Source organism: Dermochelys coriacea, chromosome 2 (assembly GCF_009764565.3).
Source record: "Dermochelys coriacea isolate rDerCor1 chromosome 2, rDerCor1.pri.v4, whole genome shotgun sequence".
NCBI lineage: Eukaryota > Metazoa > Chordata > Testudines > Dermochelyidae > Dermochelys > Dermochelys coriacea.
Genome location: NC_050069.1, coordinates 237,709,209 through 237,734,378, shown reverse-complemented (window position 1 = coordinate 237,734,378; position 25,170 = coordinate 237,709,209). Strand labels below are relative to the sequence as shown.

The 25,170-nt window shown below is 41.6% G+C and overlaps 2 protein-coding genes across 11 annotated transcripts in view; one reads left to right on the top strand and one right to left on the bottom strand.

Annotated features, from left to right (window-relative positions):
- Positions 1-14,676, bottom strand: part of PDSS1 (decaprenyl diphosphate synthase subunit 1) — a 39,967-nt gene extending 25,291 nt beyond the window's left edge. For 4 of the 10 annotated variants that reach the window (XM_043509487.1, XM_038388333.2, XM_038388334.2 and 1 more), the window contains exon 1: positions 7,644-7,776. Coding sequence is in view for 5 of the 10 variants with exons in the window: in XM_043509484.1 (XP_043365419.1) it covers positions 7,644-7,774; positions 8,212-8,335; positions 9,198-9,262; positions 10,032-10,193; positions 14,099-14,230 (614 nt within the window). In the remaining 5 variants the exon portion in view is untranslated. Of the gene's footprint in view, positions 1-7,643; positions 7,777-8,211; positions 8,336-9,197; positions 9,263-10,031; positions 10,194-14,098; positions 14,366-14,543 lie in introns of those variants that run through there. The other 6 variants (XM_043509484.1, XM_043509486.1, XM_038388329.2 and 3 more) reach the window with 4 other exon arrangements.
- A 403-nt stretch (positions 14,677-15,079) lies between these two features.
- The window catches only part of LOC119850410 (protein adenylyltransferase SelO-like), a 38,888-nt gene continuing 28,797 nt past the window's right edge, over positions 15,080-25,170 (top strand). The window contains 9 exon segments of the mRNA XM_038388328.2: positions 15,080-15,489; positions 17,039-17,157; positions 17,366-17,404; positions 17,406-17,495; positions 17,924-17,988; positions 18,095-18,151; positions 18,250-18,348; positions 22,983-23,050; positions 24,258-24,345. Coding sequence (XP_038244256.1) covers positions 15,279-15,489; positions 17,039-17,157; positions 17,366-17,404; positions 17,406-17,495; positions 17,924-17,988; positions 18,095-18,151; positions 18,250-18,348; positions 22,983-23,050; positions 24,258-24,345 — 836 coding nt within the window. The 5' untranslated portion in view covers positions 15,080-15,278.

Below are 25,170 nucleotides of genomic sequence, written 5' to 3'. Positions count from 1 at the left end.
ATGTATCAAGATGAAAAACAGCATACTGCAGACTTGCATAAACGTACATATATACATTGTGTAAAGTCAGCTAGATTTACCTAGAGAGAAAGGGGGATGCAGCAAGGAAGAAGAGAAGAAAGTGAAATCCTGGTATTTCATTCCTTTTCCCCTTCCAAAGCATTTCATTTTTCTCGCTACCCAACATTTCATTTCCAAAACAGACAAAAGGGAGGCAGTTATTCAGCCTGTCTGGACACAAACAGCTGGAATAGGATAGGTGACAGACACCTGAAATATCAAAAATGGTTCAGGAAGCACTGACACTGACTGCATGAAAACCAACAAGCAAAAGGTGCCAGGGACACCAGTCTCCACGCCAGAGCTTTTGCACTGAGAGAACAGGCATCTGCCTCAGCACAAAAAGCACTCCAGTGTGCTGAGAATTATACTCTTGCTCATATGGGGGGAAGGAAATGCCCGAAAACTGGTACAGAGAGTTTAACGTAGGCATCCTGTCTCACCACAGAGGAGCCTGTCCATTTCTAAAGGAGAACAGACCCCCACCCCCTCCACATTTCTTTAGGACATTGAAGAATGGATGGCAAAGCCCACAACAGATCATCTGAGTTCATCTTCAGATTTATTAACCCAGTTTAAAAAAAAAAATCAGCACCCACTTTGATAAGAGAGATTCTTCAGTTGCTCTAGTCTGTGTCAGGAATAGAGCATTAAGAACATTGTATTGCCACTACCAGCTGAAGCAAGGGAAAGACTGAAGTTAAACTTATTTTTAAATTAGTAAAAGTAGAGTGGTGACAAATCATAATGTTAAGATGAATATAATTGTGTAACTGATTATAATTATAAGGGTTTAATAATATAAATAGTTTTGAGCAGTTGCAGCCAGGAATAACAAGATGGTGATCACAGGAAATCATAGCCAGTGAAACTAAAAAGGTGGTCTTGGAGCGATTTGACCAACAGCAAACAGGCAGGCTGAGGGGTGATAAAGGTCACTCCAAAAACCTGAAGGAAGGAATCAGGTCCAGTTTTGATTGACAGATGAGTTTAGCAGCTGTGATTGGTTCATAAGAACAGCCCAATCAGGGAAGGCATACAGATGATTGCTGGATGAGTATGCTGATAAGGATTGAAGAAACAATCAATCAGAATATGCTACAATTTGTATATAAGGCAGGTTCCTGACAGACTTCACTCACTCTGAGCGGGAGGTGCTAGAGCGAGTGAACAATCAGAGAATCATCAGCAGACATCAGAAGCTGAAAGATGATAGCTGAAATCACTGAAGAAAAAAGAACCAAGGCAAAGCAGTTGGAGCAGTGGCAGACAGAGCAGAGAGACAAAAGACTATGGAGATGTAAGCATGATGACACTCGCATGAGGAATAACTGCAATGTGTGAATGTGTATACCTGGGATAATAAAGTTAGATGTTTGTGTATGTATGTGTGTTTCTTTGTTATTTATATATATAAAGTTGTAATAAGAACTTGTTAACAGCATCTTGCATGTGACTGGCCATCGTATACGGAATGTAAGCTAGCTCCCCATTGTATAATATTGCAAAGGGTGGCTGAAAGACTGGCTAAAACAAAACGAATGATGTGTTGTGATCAGCCCTCTCTCTGTGAGAGCTGATGGACCAATTGATCAAGATGATCAAAGAATGAGTGGGATCCTGCCTTCAGAAATAAGAAGTGTAATGTGGAAGCATGCCACTTTCTGAGCAAAAGTTGTATCCTTGGTGGAAGTTTGTAAATTTTACATATGTTGTACAATTAAAACAAATTACCATCCACATAGTAATAATGTCTGATGCTCAAACAGAATGGATATCCCCTATTGTGGCATTGGGACTAAATCTCAGCAAGGCTGTCTGCATGTCCTCCCAGGGGTCAACACAGTTAATCTGTTCTGGGACTTTTCCAAAGGTCAGAGGGAAACCCCTGATAAAACCCTGGCAATTCCTCCATAGTAGGACACCCCCTTTCCAACTACCAAAAATAGACAAATTGAGGATTAAGTTACTGATATAGGCAGGCCATTGTGGGGGTGCCTTAAGTCTGATTTTGGGGGTAACAACTTCTTTAGCTGTGACACCATCAGTAAGTCTTGTTTCACTGAGTACTGCCACGTGAGGAACAGCGGGCCTCACACCCGGACTCACAGCTCCCCAGGCAGTGCTCAGACTGTGGCATCACCCAGCAGCTCATCTGAACCAGTGGAAAAGGGAGCCTGCAAAGCTATAGCTCTCAAAAGGTACCGTCCATGAAGCTCCTGATTGGGAGAGATGTGCAAGCTCATCAACTGGCTAGGATGCACTACTTAAGCCAGAAAGAGGCACATAAAGTTGTTTAAGCCATTAGGAGAATCCTTGGCTGGCTATTACTACAGACCCTGCCTACTTGCCTGACTCCTGAACCGTGCTTTCATGTCTCTTCCTGCTATCCTTACCGCAGGCACCTGTCTGTTCCTGGTTATCTCCCTTACTCCAGATCCTTTCATCTGCACACTATCCCTGATGCTGACTCTGGCTTCGACCCCTGACTTGACTCCTAACTCTACCTCCCGCTCTAACCTCTGGCTTGGCACCCGACTCTGATTCCATTACACCTGACGACCCATGCGCAGTCCCTACAAGCAATAGCTATATTGTACTGCATCAATACTTTGAGTATAGAGGTCCAATGCTCAGATCCACCACCTCTGTTGAGAAGTTTGTGAACATATTTGGGTCCACAGAAAACCTGGATGAACGGTCAGATGCAGCACTCTGATAAATTCAGGCGCAGCAAGTGCTTTTTAGGGATTTTTTTCCCCATCCCTTTCCCAATTTGAGGACAGCAACGCAGTCCCTAGACAAGACTGCTCTGACACCTAGGAAGGATACAAACATGGCATCTACACCAGTCTACAACCAATGACCATCACTCCCAGGCCACCTGCGTGCAGGATTCTGACTAAGGACTTCCAGCAGCATCCTCTCCCTGTCGGCATGCTCCTATCAAACAGTACTTGGATTATGAGGTTGCAGAGTCAGTTTTGCATTGCTGAATCACCTGCACTATGATTGGATTATAGTGGGAAAGGTGTGTGCAGTTCCATTCCCACCATCTTGTCCATGCAAGCCATGTGCCATACAGAAATTGCAACAAGCAGCATAAACATGGATTAAGTTCAGCGCGCCTTCTACTAGCAAATGCTGTTGACACTTTATGGTTTCTTCACATTTTCAGTTATAGATTCATAGATACTAAGGTCAGAAGGGACCATTCTGATCATCTAGTCCGATCTCCTGCACAGCACAGGCCACAGAATCTCACCCACCCACTCCTATGAAAAACCTCACCTATGTCTGAGCTATTGAAGTTCTTAAATCATGATTTAAAGACTTCAAGGAGCAGAGAAGCCTCCCTCAAGTCAACCATGCCCCATGCTACAGAGGAAGGCGAAAAACCTCCAGGGCCTCTCCAATCTGCCCTGGAGGAAAATTCCTTCCCGACCCCAAATATGGCAATCAGCTAAACCCTGGGCAAGATTCACCAGCCACATACTACAGAAAATTCTTTCCTGGGTAACTCAGATCCCATCCATCTAATATCCCATCTCAGGGGATTAGGCCTATTTACCCTGAATATTTAAAGATCAATTACTTACCAAAATTCCATTATCCCATCATACCATCTCCTCCATAAACTTATCAAGTAGAATCTTAAAACCAGATAGATCTTTTGCCCCCACTGCTTCCCTTGGAAGGCTATTCCAAAACTTCACTCCTCTGATGGTTAGAAACCTTCGTCTGATTTCAAGTTTAAACTTCCTGGTGGCCAGTTTATACCCATTTGTTCTTATGTCCACATTGGTGCTGAGCTGAAATAATTCCTCTCCCTCTCCTGTATTTATCCCTCTGATATATTTATAGAGAGCAATCATATCTCCCCTCAACCTTCTTTTAGTTAAGCTAAACAAGCCAAGCTCCTTAAGTCTCCTTTCATAAGACAAGTTTTCCATTCCACGGATCATCCTAGTAGCCCTTCTCTGTACCTGCTCCAGCTTGAATTCATCCTTTTTAAACATGGGAGACCAGAACTGCACACAGTATTCTAGGTGAGGTCTCACCAGTGCCTTGTATAACGGTACTAAAACCTCCTTATCCCTACTGGAAATGCCTCTCCTGATGCATCCCAAAACCGCATTAGCTTTTTTCACAGCCATATCACATAGGATGACTATGAGCTGCCAATGATCATCCAATACTCCAAGGTCCGTCTCCTCTTCTGTTACTTCTAATTGATGCGTCCCCAATTTATAACTAAAATTCTTGTTATTAATCCCTAAATGCATAACCTTACACTTCTCACTATTAAAGTTCATCCTATTACTATTACTCCAGTTTACAAGGTCATCCAGATCCTCCTGTATAATGTCCCGATCCTTCTCCGAATTGGCAATACCTCCCAGCTTTGTATCATCTGCAAACTTTATTAGCACACTCCCACTTTTTGTGCCAAGGTCAGTAATAAAAAGATTAAATAAGATTGGTCCCAAAACCGATCCCTGAGGAACTCCACTGGTAACCTCCCTCCAACCTGACAGTTCGCCTTTCAGTAGGACCCCTTGCAGTCTCCCCTTTAACCAATTCCTTATCCACCTTTCGATGTTCATATTGATCCCCATCTTCTCCAATTTAACTAATAATTCCCCATTTGGCACGGTATCAAGTGCCTTACTGAAATCTAGGTAAATTAGATCCACTGCATTTCCTTTATTTAAAAAATCTGTTACTTTTTCAAAAAAAGGAGATTAGGTTGGTTTGGCACGATCTACCTTTTGTAAAACACCACGTTGTATTTTGTCCCATTTACCATTGACTTCAATGTCCTTAATTAATTTCTCCTTCAAAATTTTTTCCAGGACCTTGCATACTACAGATGTCAAACTAACTGGCCTGTAGTTACCCGGATCACTTTTTTTCCCTTTCTTAAAAATAGGAACTATATTAGCAATTCTCCAATCATTCGGTACAACTCCTGAGTTTACAGATTCATTAAAAATTCTTGCTAATGGGCTTGCAATTTCAGGTGCCAATTTCTTTAATATTCTTGGATGAAGATTATCTGGGCCCCCCGATTTAGTCCCATTAAGCTGTTTCAGTTTCGCTTCTACCTCAGATATGGTAATATCTATCTCCATATCCTCCTTCCCATTTGTCATGCTACCATTATCCCTAAGATCCTCTTTAGCCTTATTAAAGACTGAGGCAAAGTATTTGTTTAGATATTGGGCCATGTCTAGATTATCTTTAACCTCCACTCCATCCTCAGTGTTAAGCGGTCCCACTTCTTCTTTAAAGTTACTTCGTGAAGGGCCATTAGAAACTTGATCTCCAAAAGGAAAAAAAGGAGGCTGATACACTGGGACAAGTGCCAGACTAGCCAGAGAAACATGTGCCAAGCACTGAGGTAGTCACCAACCAGGGTGGATAAAATCAGATTTTTTTTTTTTAATTTAAATGGGATTTTTTTGATAAAACGCTTTTTGAGGAAAACACCTATCTAAAAATAGCTTTAATTAAGATACACTATAGCTCAAAGATATCTCATCATGGAATAGGGATTATAAAATCTAATTCTATAGTATGAGACAATATATTCATGTAATGTTTAAGAAAAGTTTTGTAAATGAGTTCCAATAGTTCATGGATTAGGGACCCAATCTTATGGGGTTCTGGGGGCTTCTGTATAGATAATTTAGGTTAATCTTTCTATGTACCCAATGGGACTCAGTGCTTAGTCTAGAAGATACCATCAGAGATGCTTAGTTTTGCTGTTCTCAAACTGTGGACTTGTGTGTCCAGAAACAACATGCTTGTTAACAGCAAAAAATGTTTTTAAATAAATACTATAGATAGACGAGAAACAACAGACCTCAACCCTATTGTCTCTCTGCAAATTTGCGTACACAGAGTCAATCCCTTACCTCTCTCTAAAAGTGCAAAGTTTCAAAAAGTTCAATGAATAGAAGATTGTTGTGGGTGGAATAGATCTGGAGAAGGAGAAGAAGTCTGGAGATAAATGTGAGAAGAGAGGTAAATATGCTTGTTTTGTAAAATATTACACGTTTGTTGCTGAAGAAAAAAATCCAGAATACTTAACGTTGTTGTTTTAGTTTAAAAAAAAAAAACAAACAACAATTTAAATGTCTGTCTGGTGATGTTCTCCTCCTAATACAGCATGGCAAGAAAATCCTCCAAATATTAATGATTAACCTGTTGAATTGGAGATAGTTCACCTCCTAATAACTTCATAAATATCTGATTCAATTACCTTTGGTAAATGATATAACCAAACAATCATTCATTTTCTGATATAGCTGTAAAACTAATCTGAAAAGTTTTCAAAATAAATCACTGTTTAAAAATGTATAGTGTACACCTTCTAAAAATGAAACCTACAGCTATCTGAGTTGTGAAGTATTAAGGTTATAACAACTAACAAGAATGCAGAATGTATGTTTTATGTAGAAAACCATGATTAAATTGAGTCTTCCTGACTAGTGATTTAAATCATTTAAATCAAATCCACCCTATCACCAACCCAGATAGGCACTGAACCACAAAACAAAAACAAGCAAGTGGCTTACCAAGAAGTAATGTGCTCAGTAGCCATAAAACTGCCTAACAAATTTAGATGTCGAGGGATGGGAAAATAAAAGAAACCATGAATGCTCCGATGAAGTACACAAAAATGCTCGAACCAAGGGCCTCAGAAATTTAGAATAATCAACTGGACTTGACTAAAGGCTGGGCTGGAACTGACGAATGATATCTAAATGATGCTTCAACCCTCTCTCTTATCCCAGCAACAGTCTCTGTCCTTTGCTGAATACAGACAGGAGGAACTGTCTGGAAAATAGGTGGAGGGCAGCATTTACAACCAGTTCGGGTAATGTGAGAGAGCCTGTACAGGGCCTGCATCATATTCTACCTCAAGGGCCAAACAACCTAAAGGAATTATGCCAGTTTTGAGCTAATCCTAATTTCTGGGAGTGAGAATCCTGCACAAATGATATCTTTAGAGAAAATAGTTTTTCTCGTAGTTTGTTTAATCTTGCTGCATAGACTGTATGAAAGGTACTAATTGCTTCCAGGCCTGTCATGTTTAAATATAAAATACTATTTCCCTCCCACAATAAACAAGTTCTTATCTATGACAGCAGTTAGAAGCTATAGAGATGCTTATAAATAGAATAGTAGTTTGGGTGAAGTGTAAACTGGTTCACTGGGTGATGTGTGTAATAACGAACTATTTATGTTGCACATTGTGACTATAACCAAAATCTTCACAAATACCGGAACTAGGGATTCTTTTTCCCTTCCATAGTTACAACAGTACATTTCACAATTCTACTGGAAAAGTGCACCAAAACTATTTATTCAGTTCCAACAATAGAGATCATTGCTTTTTGAGTGTAAAATGTACTTAATGGTACAAAATAGAACTGAAGTTTCATGGGTCACCTTATTGTTTTGATGAAGTCACTAGACAAATTTTGTGACATTTTAACAAATGATAGGTCTGAAAAATCTTACTTAGAGCTTCTACTTGTCCATACCGATATATTTCAAGACCAGGGACTCACCCGGAGTTATTATGGTGAATATTGCACGCCCTTGCCATTAGTACCACAATCATTGGTCGAAAGGCTTTCCCTTTTCCATCAAAGTAATATTCACACATTTCCCTAAGTTCTGCTGTAGATACAAGAAATTCCTGTAAACAGAACAATGTATTAATTTCAAAGATACATAATCAACCTGGATTACAAGTCAGGAACATGCATTCAAATCCTCTAAGCTAGTTGTTTGGTTTTTCTCCCTCCAATTTATGTTGAAATTGGTTTTAAGACTATTCCTCATGATAACTTGGGGGGAAAAAAAAATGATTAAGAACAGTGAAGTATACTAGATAGTGGATACAGAGAGTCATTTTTCTGCTTCTATCAGTTACGTAGTGATTTCCTCTTCCCCTTCATTTTAGATTGAGAGGATCACACGACAGCAATACATGTAGACTATCAAGAGAAATCTTCCGTCAGTTACTTTGTTTAGAGCTTTGGTAAACTTTAAAGAGAACCAGATGGTTGCATTTAACCATTTTCAATGTCAGAATCATTATATTGTCCTAAAGCATTCACCAAAACCACCTACCTTTTTAATATCCTCATATAGATTCTTCAAGTCTTTCCGACCAAGTTTAAAAGGGTCCTTGTATTTTTCATCAGTAACTATTTTACTACAGCTACATGTTCGTGAAGTTGTTGTATGATGAAACCTGGAAATAGTATGATCCAAAAGAATTAAGATTGTTAAAAATGGCTTTTTTTCTGACTTTACACAACAGAAACAATTCATGAAGGCTCTTGCCTCCCCAAAAATACTTTCAGCCAGCACAGTGAGAAGTTTAGCATGTCAGGATATGTTAAATGCGACAGATTTTAGAGTGATGTGTAAAATGCAGCATTTGAGAAAATGTGTTCAGTGAACTAGAGGGGATTTTTTTTAGCAATGCAATTTCTGTTTTCCCTTCCTTGACAGCCAATTTGCAGGTGTAGTCAACACTTGCAATTTGGTATCAACAGAATGACTTGACCATCCTATTTTTTTTTTTTAGGAGAGAAAGTGGTTTCTATTTTGGAGTTGAATATACTCTACACTCTATGCAGCTAGTCACTCTGGCCAACCATGTCTACATCAAATTCAGTCCTACAAGTAGGACAGAGAGGCTGACCAATACAAAGAGTCAGAACCTCTTCCTGGATATGCCAGGATCGATAGGGAATGAGCCTAATTTCCTTGAGGATCCCAGAAATCCACTGAATTTGAGGGTTATACCCACACACTAGGTTTCCTCTATTTCAACATCAGGACCTTACCTGAGCTTTTTTTCACTGCTGCAAGTTTTTCAGGATGGGAGAATTTCAGTCTACCTTCATGCCACATCAACAGAAAATGTAATATGACCTATATTAAATTGGTCTTGTACACGCTACAGTGAATAATCTCATTTTACAGTCTGTTTTAATGACTAAGGCATTAAAGTTTAAAATCCACAACTTCACCTATGCAATCTATCTAATATAATTACTTCTTTACCTACTTTAATTGTTAACTAACAATATGGATCTTCAACTTACCGCAGAAATATACTACGAATTTTTGGAAATGACAAAACTGAACTTCTCCCCAGAAAATAATGCATCTGCAGAAAGAAAAGATTACTTTTACTCTAAAATCAAAACCTTTACATTCAGTGGAACTATATGATCATTAAGAAATACTTGTTCATTAATATTTAGTTGCAGTATTTCCTCGTGTAGATAGAGAGTTGTAAAACTCAGTGCAAAGGCAGTATTGCAATTGTTTCCTTACACATGATGTGGTGTGTACATATACATTGCCAGTTAACTACTTACTTGATAAGCTGACTCCTGCACATAGGAATGCTGAACTTACTCACTCCTTCTAGAAAGGATCAGGAAGGAACCTTTTATCTAGTTGATATCTGAAAGCTGTATTAGCAAGACCCAGTCTGTACACTTAGGGGAGGCACAGCCTCCTTTCAATGGCTCATTATGTTGCACATAGATTTGCGTTGAGCTGCCAAATGACAAGAGTGGCTGGCGTGACCCATGTTGGTATTTCCAGGAACTGCTACACTAATAATAATAATAAATAAATAAAAAGGTGTGCATCCTCTGCTTTCCCCTAAAGAGGTTTTAATTCAGCGTGCCTCCTACCTTAATTCCTTGTGCACAGGGAGTAAGAAAGAATACTGTACAGCAGTGGTTCTTAACCTTTACCACAGCCTGCACCCCTTTGGTTCTCAAAATATGTTCTTGCATCCCTTATCAAAAATCACGAAGGTAGGTCAGCTCTTTAAACCTACGTATATTTTTTGTTTATATATTAATCATTAAAAAATGTATAATGTTAATAAATACATAAGATTGATGAAACAAAGTACTTACGTGCCTGTGCTTAATTTGTATTTTCGATGATTTACCTTCGAAAAAATCTGGCATGTCTTGCACTCCCAGAAAGGGCATCTCGCACCCCCAGGGGGCATGTGCACTCCAGGTTAAGAACCACTGCTGTACAGGCTCTAAACCCTCACCATCCACCCACCCTTCCTGGAAAAGTTAAAAAATAAAGAAGTCAGGCCTAGTCAAGAAGTGAACATTCAAATCAGCACAATTCCCGCTAAAGGTCAAAATACCAATGCCCCAGGACTTGCTGTGAATCCTGCCCCCCATAAGATCTCGCTTTGGGAGGAACAAGGACAATTCACTGGGCATTTGCAAATTACAGTTGCAGCAGCTAGAGCTGCCTACTATGGCATGATATTCCATGATTTCAGTCTCTTTCAGTGGACAATTGATGTCCCATTTCCTTGTAAGTACCACAAAATGTCTGATGGGAAAAAGGGAAGTTTTGCTCCCCTAGCTCCCCAAATTGCACTTCAGGAACAGTGCCTGTAGCTATTTACTTAAGTGTTTTCCTCAAAATGCAGCATGAGATGCAATGACTATTTGGTGGTTTATATGAGAAAACCGAGGCACTGGAGGCATTTTTTTTTTTTTAACCTCAGGTCACACATACTAATCAGTCAATACAGACAGCATTTCTTAGTGCAGGTCAAGCCAACAACCTGACCTTGAGAGATAGACCTAAAACACAACCATAATTTAAAAATAAAAACAAAAAACCCAACCTATTTCATTTTGACTACAAAAAATGTGTAAACTGTATTTTCTTGCTAAACAAACTCAAATTATAGGTGGTAATGAAAACACTGGTTAATTAGCCTAGTTCTCCTAACACAACCATAGGAAAACCTTTACAGGGTCTTCCACAACAACAAAACAAGTCCCGACCCCATAAAGACTTTAATTTAGCACGAGTAGTCGTCTTTCACTCCTTTCATAGTAAGGAGGATTAAGGATCAGGGGAAATGAAAATCCCCCATCCCTTTGCAGGGAAAGGAAAGCTGAGAGAAGTTTAATTCAGGCTGTGACTGCAGTGGGATTGCAAGACTGGGACCTTTGCATTTGTGTCTAATCTATTAAACTACTTTAAAACAGGGTGGATAAAAACCAATGATAAAAAAAATCAGACTTTTTTTTATTTAAATCGGATTTTTTTTTTGGATAAAATGCTTTTTGAGGAAAACACCTATCTAAAGATAGTTTTAATTAAGATACACTATAGCTCAAAGATATCTCAACATGGAACAGGGATTATAAATTCTAATTCTATAGTGTGAGATAATATATTCATGTAATGTTTAAGAAAAGGGCAACCAAAATTATTAAGGTATAGAATGGCTTCCGTATGAAGAGAGATTAATAAGACTGGGATTTTTCAGCTTGGAAAAGAGGCGACTAAGGGGGGGTATGATATAGGTCTAAAAAAATCACAAGTGCTATAGAGAAAATAAATCAGGAAGTGTTATTTACTCCTTCTCATAATACAAGAACAAGGGGCCACCAAAATGAAATTAATTGATAGTAGGTTTAAAACAAACACAAGAAAGTATTTTTTCACACAAAGCACTCTCAACCTCTGCAACTCCTTGCCAGAGGGTGTTGTGAAGGCCAATACTATAACAGGGTTCAAAAGGGAGCTAGATAGATTCATGGAAGATAGGTCCATCAATGGCCATTAGCCAGGATGGGCAGGAATGGTGTCCCTAGCCTCTGTTTGCCAGAAGCTCGGATTGGGTGACAGGACATGGATCACTTGATGATAACCTATCCGTTCATTCCCTTTGGGGAACCCGCCATTCACCACCGTCAGAGGACAGAATACCGGGCTTGATGGACCTTTGGTCTGACCCAGTATGGCCGTTCTTATGTAAAAGTTTTGTAAACGAATTCCAATAGTTCATGGATTAGGGACCCAATCTTATGGGGTTCCAGGGGCTTCTGTATAGATTATTTAGGTTAATCTTTCTATCTACCCAATGGAACTCAGTGCTCAGTCTAGAAGATACCATCAGAGATGCTTAGTTTTGCAATTCTCAAACTGACGATTTGTGTCTCCAGAGACAACATGCCTGTTAACAGCAAAAAATGTTTTTAAATACTATGAATAGATAGATGAGAAACAACAGACCTCAACCCTTTTGTCCCCCTGAAAATTTGTGTACACAGAGTCAATCCCTTACCTCTCTCTAAAAGTGCAAAGTTTCAAAAAGTTAAATGAATAGAAGATTGTTACGGGCGGAATAGATCTGGACAAGGAGAATAAGTCTGGAGATAAATGTGACAACGGATGGACAGGCAGTAGAAACAAAAGTGAAACTATTTGAGTAGCATATTACGGAAGTCTTGAGGTCTTTCTGAGTGTAGCCTTCATTGATTTGAGATCTACCATGCCATTCTCTCACTAGAAGGGAAAACCTATAATGGCAGCAGGCTATAAAAGAGACCTAGTTTGGGAATATTTTAATGAAGTTCCTCCACCTATGGGTAAGAAAGGCATGCATGCAAAATGCAAACAGAGCAACAAAGAAATGCAAGACCTGATTGCCCGAATGAAACAACATCATGAGAAGTGTTCCTTCTCAGGAGGAAGCTGAGTTGAAGATGATGAAAGGAACATGTCTGAACATGCAGGATCTTCAGGTTGGTAACAACCAACAGGAATACACTTTTATGTATGTAGAAATCCATGATTAAATCAAGTCTTCCTGAATAGTGATTTAAATCAATTTGATTTAAACCAAGTCCACCCTGCTTTAAAAACAGTCAATCTAGTTTTATATTAATTGTAGATGTAAGAAATACATTCCACTTCTTCTGAACACCAGAAAACAACATTACTTTTTACAGTTTTCTTCTGCTTTTCCACCTCCTTACCTTGAACTCTGGTCTACCTCAATTTACACATTTAGTTAAAGGGATCAACAGTGTCTTGAGGCATGTCTAAACTTATGACTGCATGTAGAGTACAAGTCACTGCATGCCCAGTTAGCATGGGTATAAATAACACCATAGCTGGTGAGGCACCACTAAAGTGACTAAAATGCAGACATACCTAGAGTGTGTGTTTGTATATACACCCCACCACGTCAGTGTTTCCCAAACTTGGGAAGCCGTTTGTTCAGGAAAAGCCCCTGGCAGGCCGGGCCAGTTTGTTTACCTGCCACGTCCGCAGGTTTGGCCAATTGTGGCTCCCACTGGCTGCGGTTCGCCGCTGCAGGCCAATGGGGGCTGCGGGAAAGGGCAGCTGGTAGGTCCCTTGGCCTATGCCGCTTCCCACAGCCCCCATTGTGGGTACAATAGAAACTGTCACATGACTGACTGGCCAGCATTCTCCCAGAAAAGGTGAGGGCTTGAGATTACCATGTTCTATAAATGTGTTTCACAAACAGCATATTTCTGCTCATATTCACATGTGTCTTTCACTGACTGCAAACTGCCCACCACCCTGGTACATCAGCCCTCACATACCACCCCGCCATCTGAACATCCCTGTCCTCTGTACCATATAAAACGTATTAAAATACTTTTCCCCTGCCGAATCCCATAGACATACCATCCACGTGCCCTGCACTCCACGCGATCCTCCCTCCTTACCTTGCACCTCATGCCCCCCAGCCTACTCTAGCCAGTACCCCTTACACGCCATGAGCCCCATATCTGGTGCCCCTTGCACGCCATACCGCACCCCACAGCCTTTAGTCCACTGCCCCCAGCACGCCCCTTGACCCAGTGCCCCCCGCACCCCCCTGCCCCTTAACCCAGTGCCCCCCGCACCCCCCCCCTGCCCCTTGACCCAGTGCCCCCCGCACCCCCCCCCCTGCCCCTTGACCCAGTGCCCCCCGCACCCCCCCTGCCCCTTGACCCAGTGCCCCCCGCACCCCCCCTGCCCCTTGACCCAGTGCCCCCCGCACCCCCCCCATGCCCCTTGACCCAGTGCCCCCCGCACCCGTCGCCCTCTACACGCTCCTTAGCCCGGCGCCCCTCGCCCCACCCCGCGGTTCCCATTCATTCCTGTGACCTCTAGTTGCCCGCAGCCCCGGCTCGCTCACCTCGGCTCCCTCCGCGGCCCGCCCCGCCCAGGGCCCGCAGGCGAGTCGCGGCCCTACGGCCTCCAGCAGGCTCCGGAGGGAGCCGGACGCGGGCGCCCGGGAGAAGCGGCAGCGCCGCCACCACAAGGCCATGGCGTCTCCCAGCGCTGCTGCCGCCCGCTCCGCCTCCCGGCCCCGCCGCGACCCGGAAACGCTGCTCAGCCGCCCTTTCCCCCGCGGGCCGGGCCCGGCCCGGGCAGGGCGGCGCCGTGGCGGGGATACCGCGCGTGCCAGCGGGGCGTAGGGAGGGCGAGGAGCCGGGGCAGCCAGGCCCCCTCCGCAGCCCTACGGGGAGCCGCCCCCTCCCGCGGGCTGAGAGGCGCCCACGGCCCCTGCAGCCAAGCGGGTCCCCGGAAAAAGACACCGCCCAGCCCGGGGTAGCCGCCGCCCGGAGCGGGGCACAGACCAGGGAGACGCTCCTGCTGCCTGCCCGCCTGTGAGGCGTCTCGCCCCCGGCCGGGGAATGAGTCGCACGCGATCCGCGGGGGCCCGGTCTCCGCTGGCGCGTTGCCTGTTTTCTGAACTGAGCCTTTAGACTGTGCCGGGTCGCCCGGTGGCATGGTCAGGCCCTCACGTTTTTAAAATGGTTTCTTGAAAACCTTCTCCAGACCAGGCCATTTCGCGGCACAAGCACGTCACCTGGAAGCCATTTTTGAGCAGTTCTGGGAAACGGTTTCAGAACAATAGGCAAACTGCCACTGTAGAGCAGATGAGGAGGGAGAGAAACTGAGGGAAGAAAAGATCTCTCGTTTATAAATTAATATATTAGCAGGGACCCTTGTGATCATCTAGTGTGACCTTAATGAGCTTTTTCCCTGCCTGAAGGATCTTTCCTGCAGAAGGAAAGGAGGACTTGTGGCGCCTTAGAGATTAACAAATTTATTTGAGCATAAGCTTCCGTGGGCTACAGCTCTCTTCATCGGATGCATTTCTGAAGTGAGCTGTAGCTCACGAAAGCTTATGCTCAAATAAATGTGTTAGTCTCTAAGGTGCCACAAGTCCTCCTTTTCTTTTTGCGAATACAGACTAACACGGCTGCTACTCTGATTCCTGCAGAAGAAGAGCCTTGGTCCCATTCTACTGTTTTGACTCCTGGGTCTGTACTGACTGGCAATCTTTAAAGCAAAGATCCAGTGTCAGCATGTCCGGGTGCCAGGGAGTCGCCCGCTTGCTCACCTGGGTGGTGCTGATCTGTCAGGCAGGATGCTACCTCCTGGATTCCATAGGTGCAGCGGGGAGTTTCAGGGGAATTCCTATCAGCAATAAATCAAACCTTGACCAAGGTTATTGTGAAAGAAAAAGAAAAACAAATAGTCTTAGTATGTGGAGCCTTTCTTCAGAAAGCCTCATAGGTACATTTTATATTGCACAACTATTTTTGTTTGCTGGACTGTGCTCTTTGTTCAAATGCTTATTAAATTTGCCAGCAGCTTTATTTGGAAAGAACTGGATTTGGTGGTTAGGGAGAGAGAGCATCAAGCTCATGTACTACTTTTAAAATTACAACCAACATTGGCCACAGCAAACTATTTAGTCCTTTTATCCTTGTATTAGAGATTTATAGCTGTGTTAAACAGTACCACTTATCCAGTGAAGGGCCAGGGCTGTCTCAGTTGTGTATTAATGCAAAATTGGTTGTGTCTACAGGATTGCAAGCAATAATATATTGTAACATTGAACTGCAGGGGTAACCTACTCAGATACTAAAATTGTATGTGGTTATAAAAACACACAACAAAAGTGCATTCTTGCACAACCCAAAACAGATTTTTCAGTGGGGTATTTGAATACCACTTCTAGCAACAAATTTCAAGAGTTATAAATATTTTATTAACAGTCACTGTATATTTTTTGTGAAAATGTCTATTAGGAAATTTAACACAGGTACATTTAGCAAAGGTTAGTTAAATTACTGTAGCAAAAATCCATGGAAAATGTAAGATTATTTTTAATACTAGTTTGCTGTCATAAAACATTTTTGCACTCCTGTCTCTAGCCAGGATGGGAAGTAGCCCTAAGGGAATATTTGAATTTGGAGTGGACAGGCTATGCTGCAGCAAGAGCCACAGACTGTGGGCCCTGCTAAGGCTGCTTTGCACTATACAAAGCAGTCTTAAAGTTGGCTAATTGGCTACCTGGGGATCACTCTTGCACAGGGGAAATCTCCAGATCAGTATTCTGGCTGTATGTCACCTACGCTTATGGCTGCAATTGTGTTGCTTCGTTGCATAGGGGACTTTGATTGTGGGGGAAAGAGGGTGTGGCTGCTCTTGGGGAATTCCTGGCAGTTGAAATCGCCTTTTAGGAATGTCTACACAGGAAAGAAAAACCCTTGGCTGGCCCATACCAGCCCACTCAAGCTCGAGGGGCTCAGGGTATGGGGCTGTTTATTGCTGTATAGCTTTGCAGGCTCATGCTTGAGCCTAAGATCTAGGACCCTGCAGGGTGGAAAGGTCCCAGAGGTTGGGCTGTGGCCCACTCCCAGGAGTGTACACAGCAATGCAGAAGCCGTGCAGCCAGAGCCCCACAAGCCCAAGTCAGCTGGCAAGGGTCAGCAACGGGTTTTTCTTTGCTGTGTAGACATACCCTTAGTGGTCATTACGACTGTGTGCAATTTGTAGCAGCCCTGAGGCTGTTCTAAACTGCATGGGAGATGGGGGGGGGGGGGAACTGACCATTAGTTGACCCCAGATTTGTTTTGGAGGGCATAAGTAGCATAAACTACTTAAATCTGCTTTACACTGTAGACAGATGAGGATCCAGCCTTTGCTTCTAAAATATGGATACATTTTTGTCTCCTGTGTTTTCTATTTTTATTTTGACTTTAGGGAAAATAATATATCTATAATAATGTGGTTAATTCATAACATTTTTTTAAAAGGTTCATTGGATTTTTTACAGATACGCTGCCTGTTGATACTATTCCAGAAAACTCAATTCGTAAAGTACGAGACTGCATTTTTTCTGTAGCCTACCCTACTCCTTTTATATCCAGAGTTCTTCTTGTAGCAGTTTCAAAGGTTAGATTTATTTATTTCTTAGGATATAGTGTTCCTGTTTTATTAATATGTATATTTAAAATTAATAGAAAATTTTGAACACAAATGTACTATGTATATTCTGCACCTTCATTTTAGTGGTGTCTCTTATTAACTCAAAGAATAGCGTGAACAAAATCTCCCTGCCGTCGGAACTTCGTTAAAGTTTAAATAATTTCTTTTTTTTCAGGATGTTCTGGAAGGCATTTTGGACCTTGATGTATCTATCAAAAAAAACAGATGATTTTCTCCAGCTTGTCAGTGGTGGGAAAGTGGTTTTAGGGTCTATTCCTCTGGCCCATAGGTATGGAGGTCATCAGGTAACAATAATACCTGTTCTTCCACATGATAATATGCATTTATGTGCTGGCATTTACCATTTGAATTATGTCTTGAGAATCTGTAAAAAAAACTCAGTGCTCATTGAGGGCTAAATTGTAATTTTACATTCTGTCTTGTGTAAGGGGCACCGGGCAGAAAAGGGAGGGAATCGTAAAGCTTGGTTACAGTTTCCTTCTGTGAGTAAACCCATTAACTTCAGTAAATCTTCAACAGTAAGCAAACAGTAAGCATGTGCAGGATTATGTTGAAACATGTTTGTGGGATCAATCCCTTAATGATTACCTGAGCAACTATAGCATTATTTGTATCATATAGGTCATGTTAAGATGTTTGTTAATGATGTCCTAACATGTAAATGATAGCAAGAAGAAAATGACTTAATTTTTAAAATTTCTGTTCTTGTTAGTTTGGTAGCTGGGCAGGTCAGCTGGGTGATGGAAGAGCCCACTTGATTGGTGTGTACACAAACAGGTACAGCATGCTTTATTTTAAAATGATCACATAGAATTTTATGTAATATTTGGTTGACATGTGGATGTACCAGTATGTATCATAAATACTAGTGTTGTTTATGTAGGTATGGTGAAAGATGGGAATTACAGTTGAAAGGTTCAGGAAAGACTCCATATTCAAGGTACAGTACAGTTAATTCACACAGACAGAAGTTTGATGTTTTCTCTACATATTTGAAAACAGAAGACAAAATATTCCCAATCCATTTGTTCTCTGTAGAAATGGTGATGGAAGAGCTGTGCTTCGTTCCTCTGTGCGAGAATTTTTGTGCAGTGAGGCCATGCACTCCCTTGGAATTCCTACAAGCAGAGCAGCTAGGTATTACCCATCTTTTCTCTTTTGCAACATTCATGTTTATGGAAACATAACATGGTAGAATCTCCTTCCTTAGAGGTTTTTAAGATCAGGCTCGACAAAGCCCTGGCTGGGATGATTTAACTGGGACTTGGTCCTGCTTTGAGCAGGGGGTTGGACTAGATGACCTTCTGGGGTCCCTTCCAACCCTGATATTCTATGATTCTATGATTCTAAACTATGAAGTTGAGTTTTGGGATTGGGCTTTTTTGGCTTGAGCTATGAATCAGTGAAGTGGAGTAGCTAATCTCTTAGAGAGAGATTTTTTTCTAAATGCAGAGTTACAGCTAGTGCCAAAATATACCCCTCCATTTTTTGAGATGCTAGGTTTGAGAATTTTCATTATGAATTAATTCACTTTTGCCTCTGAAGTGATTTGCAAATACATTTTTGTTGATAGTACTATTTGCTATAACTTTTCTCTGTTTTGGGGTGAACAGCTGCGAATAAGGGTGAGAGATGATTGTATTTTAAAGGGACACTGTCAACTTGAAATCTACTTTGCTCCCAAAAATGAGTTAAAATTAATTTAAGAAACAACACCTGCCACTAACTTCCCCTTCTATTGTCTGGTATTACAATCACAATTTCTATTTTAAATTGTTTTTTTTAAACTCTCACCTGTTGCTATATGGAAGACCTGCACAAAGAGCAGCATGAACTAACTGACTCAGATCCTGATCCTATAAGTAATATGCTCATACTTTATGTATATGAGTAGTCAGTGGGACTACTCATGCATAAGATAAGCACCTGTGTAAGTCTTTGCAGGATCAGAGCCTAAATCACTACGCGTGAAAATGACAATCTGCAAGTATTCTCATATACACAAAGTAAACAAATCGCAAAAATAGAGAAAACTGTTTTGTCTTTCATATCTTTCAATTGCAATAACCTTAGGGTGTTTCTTTTAACATAGATAGAAAAACTGTTTTAAGCTAGAAATATGCATGTTAGGTTGATGGTGCCCCTTTCAGGTGATCTGATACTTTTCTTAATTATTACAGGATTTTTTAAAACTTACGTTGAATATAATTCACTGCACAAAATCTGAGATAAAAGCAACCACCAAGTACACTTGTCATTAGTGTCCTCCAGGATAAAAAAACCCCCACAAGTGGTCATATTAAAAAAAAAACAAAACAAAAAAAACAACCAACATTAAAAATCAAATCTGCTTGAGATATAGAAACTTTAATAAAAAGAAAAGGAGTACTTGTGGCACCTTAGAGACTAACAAATTTATTAGAGCATAAGCTTTCGTGAGCTGTAGTTCACAAAAGCTTATGCTCTAATAAATTTGTTAGTCTCTAAGGTGCCACAAGTACTCCTTTTCTTTTTGCGAATACAGACTAACACGGCTGCTACTCAGAAACTTTAATAGCACATTTATATATTTTCTTTCTTAGAATTCTGTACATCAAAAACTTTCAAGATGTCTGGTTAAAATTGTGACGTTTATTTTGTGTTCCACGTGAGTTGGTCATGTCTGGGGGCTCGTGTTTCAGTCCACAGAAAGTAAACATTCTGCAGCAAATGCATTGTACTCAGCTGCACTATGACACTCAGACACTCTGCAAACTCTTGTGGTTTCTATGATTGCAGAGTGTCTGCAAATCTCTCTAGCATTAGTTTTAACACAGGTTTCAGAGTACAGCCCTATTAGTCTGTATCCACAAAAAGAACAGGAGTACTTGTGACACCTTAGAGACTAACAAATTTATTTGAGCATAAGCTTCCGTGGGCTACAGCCCACTTCATCCGATGCATAGAATGGAACATATAGTAAGAAGATGTATATAGAGAGAGAGAACATGAAAAAGTGGAGTAAGAGGCTAATTAATTAAGATGAGCTATTATCAGCAGGAGAGAAAAACTTCTGTAGTGATAATCAAGATGGCCCATTTAGACAGTTGACAAGAAGGTGTGAGGATACTTAACATGGAGAAATAGATTCAATATGTGTAATGACCCAGTCTCTGTTCAAGCCCAGGTTAATGGTATCTAGTTTGCATATTAATTCAAGCTCAGCAGTTTTTCCTTGGAGTCTGTTTTTGAAGCTTTTCTGTTGCAAAATTGCCACCTTTAAATCTGTTACTGAGTGTTACTAAATGGCCCACCTTGATCATCATTACAAAAGGTTTTTTTCCTCTCCTGCTGGTAATAGCTCACCTTACCTGATCACTCTCATTACAGTGTGTATGGTAACACCCATTGTTTCATGTTCTCTGTGTACATAAAATCTCCCCACTGTATATTCTACTGCATGCATCCCATGAAATGAGCTATAGCTCACGAAAGCTTATGCTCAAATAAATTTTTGGTCTCTAAGGTGCCACAAGTACTCCTGTTAGTTTTAACACATTTGCTCTGCTGGAGTGCAATGTTTGTAAATGACATGTTGGAAGATCTGTTCACTCATTTCAACAAAAGGTCCCAAAGTGTCAGTAATTGATGCAAAACCACAAATCTGTGTGGACATCAGTGTGAGAGCTTATGGCAAGGTTATGTCCTGTACTGTTATCTTGACAAATTGTTCACTTCAGAGATAACATCAAACATTATTCCTTAACTGTGTGCTAATTCTGCCGTGTACAAAATATTCCTTAGCCCACTATACTTGGCAAGTTGGTAAAGTGTCACTGTATAAGGCTGTTCTGTTGACTCTTTCCACCAGACCTGTTTTATAAAGTTTTCATTGAAGAAACCCAGTTGATACCCATAGTCTTCCCAATGGGGAACTGTTGTGTCTCAACAATTTTAATTCATTTACAAAGTTCTTGCTGAGTCTTGGCAAAAATGTGGGAAAGGGCCATATAACTCAGCCAAGAAGAGCATCCTGCAGGTGGGTTCATGCCATTAACTTCATGTGCTGTGTTCCCAACTGGAAGTTTCAGCCTACATCTTCAGTAGTACCAGATGAAGAAAATATCTTCATCTGGCACCACTGCAGTCACAGAGTGGGGCTTCTAATTGGGAAAACAACACATGAAGTTAGTGGGGTGAACCCATCTGTAAGGTGATCTTTATTTTTAATAAGGATTCAGGGTGAAATTCACCTTACCTATATACAGCCTGGATATTCAGAATGTAGGGCAGCGCGTATAAGAGGCCAGAGGAGGCTAAGCCTCCGCAAAAAAGGCTGGCCATGCAGAGGGGAAATGCCACGGATGTGATGCGAGTCACCCCTCCGTAGGTGTGCCTGCCCACTGCTATCTTTGAAGTGCCGAAAGTGAAGCTCCATAGAAAGGGACGGGGCTGTGCTCCGCTCGTCCCCACTCTCCTCTTTCCCTGAGGCCCCTCCCTCGCTCCGCCTCTTCTGACACCCACTCTGCCTCTTCCCCCAAGGCCTCCCCTGTTTGCTGCTCAGTCTTGTCACTCCTTCCCTCCATCTCTCACCTAAGGCAGGAAAAAGTGATGGGGCCATGGCCCCCCCGTTCTGGGAAGGGGGCAAGCAGAGAGAAGCGAGCGGATGGGCCTGGCCTTGGGGAAGGAGGCAGAGAGGAGCAGGCGCAGGCGAGGACCTCTGGGTAGAGGGTGGAGAGGAGCAAAGGGCAGGCTCTGGGCTGGGGGTGGGGGTGCACGTTCTGGGAGGGAGTTTGAGTGTAGGCTCTGGGTTGGGGCAAGGGGTGGAGGTGCAGGAGGTGTAGGCTCTGGGCTGGAGTGTGGGTGCAGGCTCTGGGCTGGGGGGTGGGGGTGCAGGAGGGGGTGAGGGGTGCAGGCTCCAGGCTGGGGTCGGGGGGGGTGCAGGAGTAGGGGTTGAGGGTTGCAGGCTCTGGAACAGAGTTTGGGTGCAGGCTCGGGGGTGGGGGTACAGGCTCTGAGGGGGGGTGGGGGGGTACAGTGCTTACCTGGGGCTTCTGGCCAGGGGGCCTCCGCGCGCTGCTATTCCTAGGTACTGCCCCCGCAGCTTTCTATTGGCCGCAGGGCGCTTGGGGCAGGAGCAGTGCGTGTAGACACAGACCCACCCTGCCCAGGGGCTGCAGGGAGGGGCCATCAGCCATGTGGAGCAAGCAGGCAGGAAGCCCTCAGCTCCGCTGCACTGACAGTGGTGGGTGGATGGGGGCCCTGGTCCATTGTAAATCGCACAGGGGATGTGCGGAGGGGAGAGTCCGGGGTGGAAGCTGGGGCTGAGGGAGAGACCTGGTCTCAAACATTGCTGGAGCCGGGCACTGGGACCACGGACCCATATAACTCATCGCCTATGATTGTTGTTTATTTTACAACAGTATCAGTCAATAATCAAAGTCCCAATCATGCTAGGTGCTGTACAGCACAAATTAAAAAAGACAGTCCTTGCCTCAGAGCTGACAATTTAAGAATATGACAAGATGGCACAGATGAAAGAAACAGACAAAGGATGGGTTGTGGGGTTGGAGGATAAGGTAAAGGTGAAACAAACACAGTTTGCTAATAAGCTGTAGCCTCATCTTGTCACCTGCCTATATCCTTTGTAAAGACTCAATCATACCAGCACACCAATTATTCATCTTTTCTTTCTTCTTTAAAATGAGATAGAATTGTAAAATGTGACTTGCATTTGGGTATAAAATATTTTTGCTGAGACAACTTTCACGGCTTTTTCTCTTTTCTTACAGCTTAGTTGTAAGTAATGATGATGTGTGGAGAGACCAGTTTTACAATGGAAGTGTTAAGAAAGAAAGAGGTAATCAGTGCATTTAAAATATTCTCCAGTGATTTTTGACATTGTGTAGTTGGAAAGTGCACTATATTTTTGAATGAAAATATGCACCAAATCATCTCATTTCCAGAGCGTCCTTATTTAGATACTATACTTCCTCCTGAGGAAATCATTCCCCAAATGTTTCTTAATTTAAAATGTATGTGGTCAAGGCTGCTATAGATGTGACATACCTGACGTGTGTGTCTCTTCTCTTTCAAAATTTGATCACAACAGCCACAACAAAAGAGGTAAAGGGTGAATTTTGATGGAGCTCCCCTCCAGAAGTTTCCTCTTTTTGGGAACCTGAAATATGGTAACTTTAGTCTTAACTTAATTATTGCTACAAAATACTTGTTCTCTAACTGAGGTAGGGAGAGGGCAGAAAAGATGTTAAAGGGAGAAGCTGAAATTGCTTATGATTTTTATGCCAAATAAAAGTGGATGTTTTGGAGGAAAAGGGTGAGGGGGCAGGGCAGGGCAGGAATGGAAGGAGAAGCAAGAGGGTCGTTTCGGTATCTTCCCCTGGAAAAAGTTTCGAAGAGGTATGCAACTTGCAATATATTAATGGAAAAATCTGGAACATAGCAATGCCTAAAGAAGACTTTTCTCTTTTCCCCCTTTATTCTTTTAGTATGTTTGTCTTATTTCTCTGCTTTAAGTTAGTTGATTAGGGCCCTCCATAACAGTCCTGTTACATTCCTCTGTTTGAATTAGCTTGTGTGACCAGTGATGCTATTTCTAACTGGATGGCTTTTCTTGAACCTTTAATTTGTGTGTGTCTAGGCTTAAATTTTCAAAAGTAAATAGGTACCCAAAACCACTAATCACTTTTGAAAGTTAGGCCCTTCACTCGCTCTGTTTCATTTCTTTTGCGTCTTTCATTTTCCTCTTCATTGTTTCTTACTCGTTTTTCCCTTTTTCTTCTTGGAATTAAATGCACAATTTTCCATATCATATAAGCTCCTGTTCCTTCTTAAATGGGTTTATATGTGTCAGTCATTTTCAAGCAAATTAAACAGTGTTAAAATATTTGTATGGGAATTTAATGATGTACACACACTCGTATTTGGTTTTTAGTTGTTTTATATATATATGTGTGTGTGTGTGTATGTTTGTGTATATGTGCGAGCATGTGTGTGTATGTGCATCAGCAAGCTATTTAAATTTAACGTATATGTTTATGTTTAAGGTGCAATAGTCCTACGTGTTGCCAAATCATGGTTTCGTATAGGTTCCTTGGAAATTTTAGCTCATTCTGGGGAACTGGACTTGCAAAGGTTAGAATGAAATCTTCATAGTAAATTATATTAATTCTAATATAAATAAAACCTATTCAAACATGTATGTACAGTAGTAGTTTGAGAAGATCACTTATTGGACTGATTCACCTGATTCACCTATTTACTTATAAGGAAAGAAATACTATTTAATAAAGATTCAAATGCCAGATATTCATGGTAAGGGCTGCATTTAGTTGTTTGGCCTTGACCTTGCAAAAACATTCGCACAGGCTTAAATTTACACACGAGTAGTCCCATTAACTAAGCAATTGTATACATTTTGGTAGGATAGGGGCTTCAGTTTGTAAAAGTTTTCATAGGGGCCTGTGTGTGCTACTGTTATATAAATATGAAATATAACAACAGAAGTATGTTCTGCAATATGTATTTTTCAGAAGCATGCAGGATTAAAAAGGGAATAATGTATGTGGGTAACAAACTATTGCAGAACTATTATAGGCTTTTAACAATACTAAAGTTTTCTGATCATTAAAATATATTGTCCCTTAAGCAGTTTTGTTGCTCAGTTTGAGAGAGCTGTTCTGTGATTTTTATTCAAGTAAGATTCCTTGGAACTTCCTCCTTTGAATCTATAGACTGCTTGCCTAATTGCTTACAGTAGGAAGTCACGCAGGTAGTGCTCAAAGAAGAAATAACAATTACTTAACATAATAAGCGGTTCTTCAAGATGATTGCCTGCCTGGATCCATGCTGCCTGCCCTCTGTCCCCTTTATTTTGAAATCTTACAGCAGATTTTTGATTTGCAGAAGAAATTGAATTATGGTTGAGGCTTTGCTACATAGGATTTTAGTTTATATGTG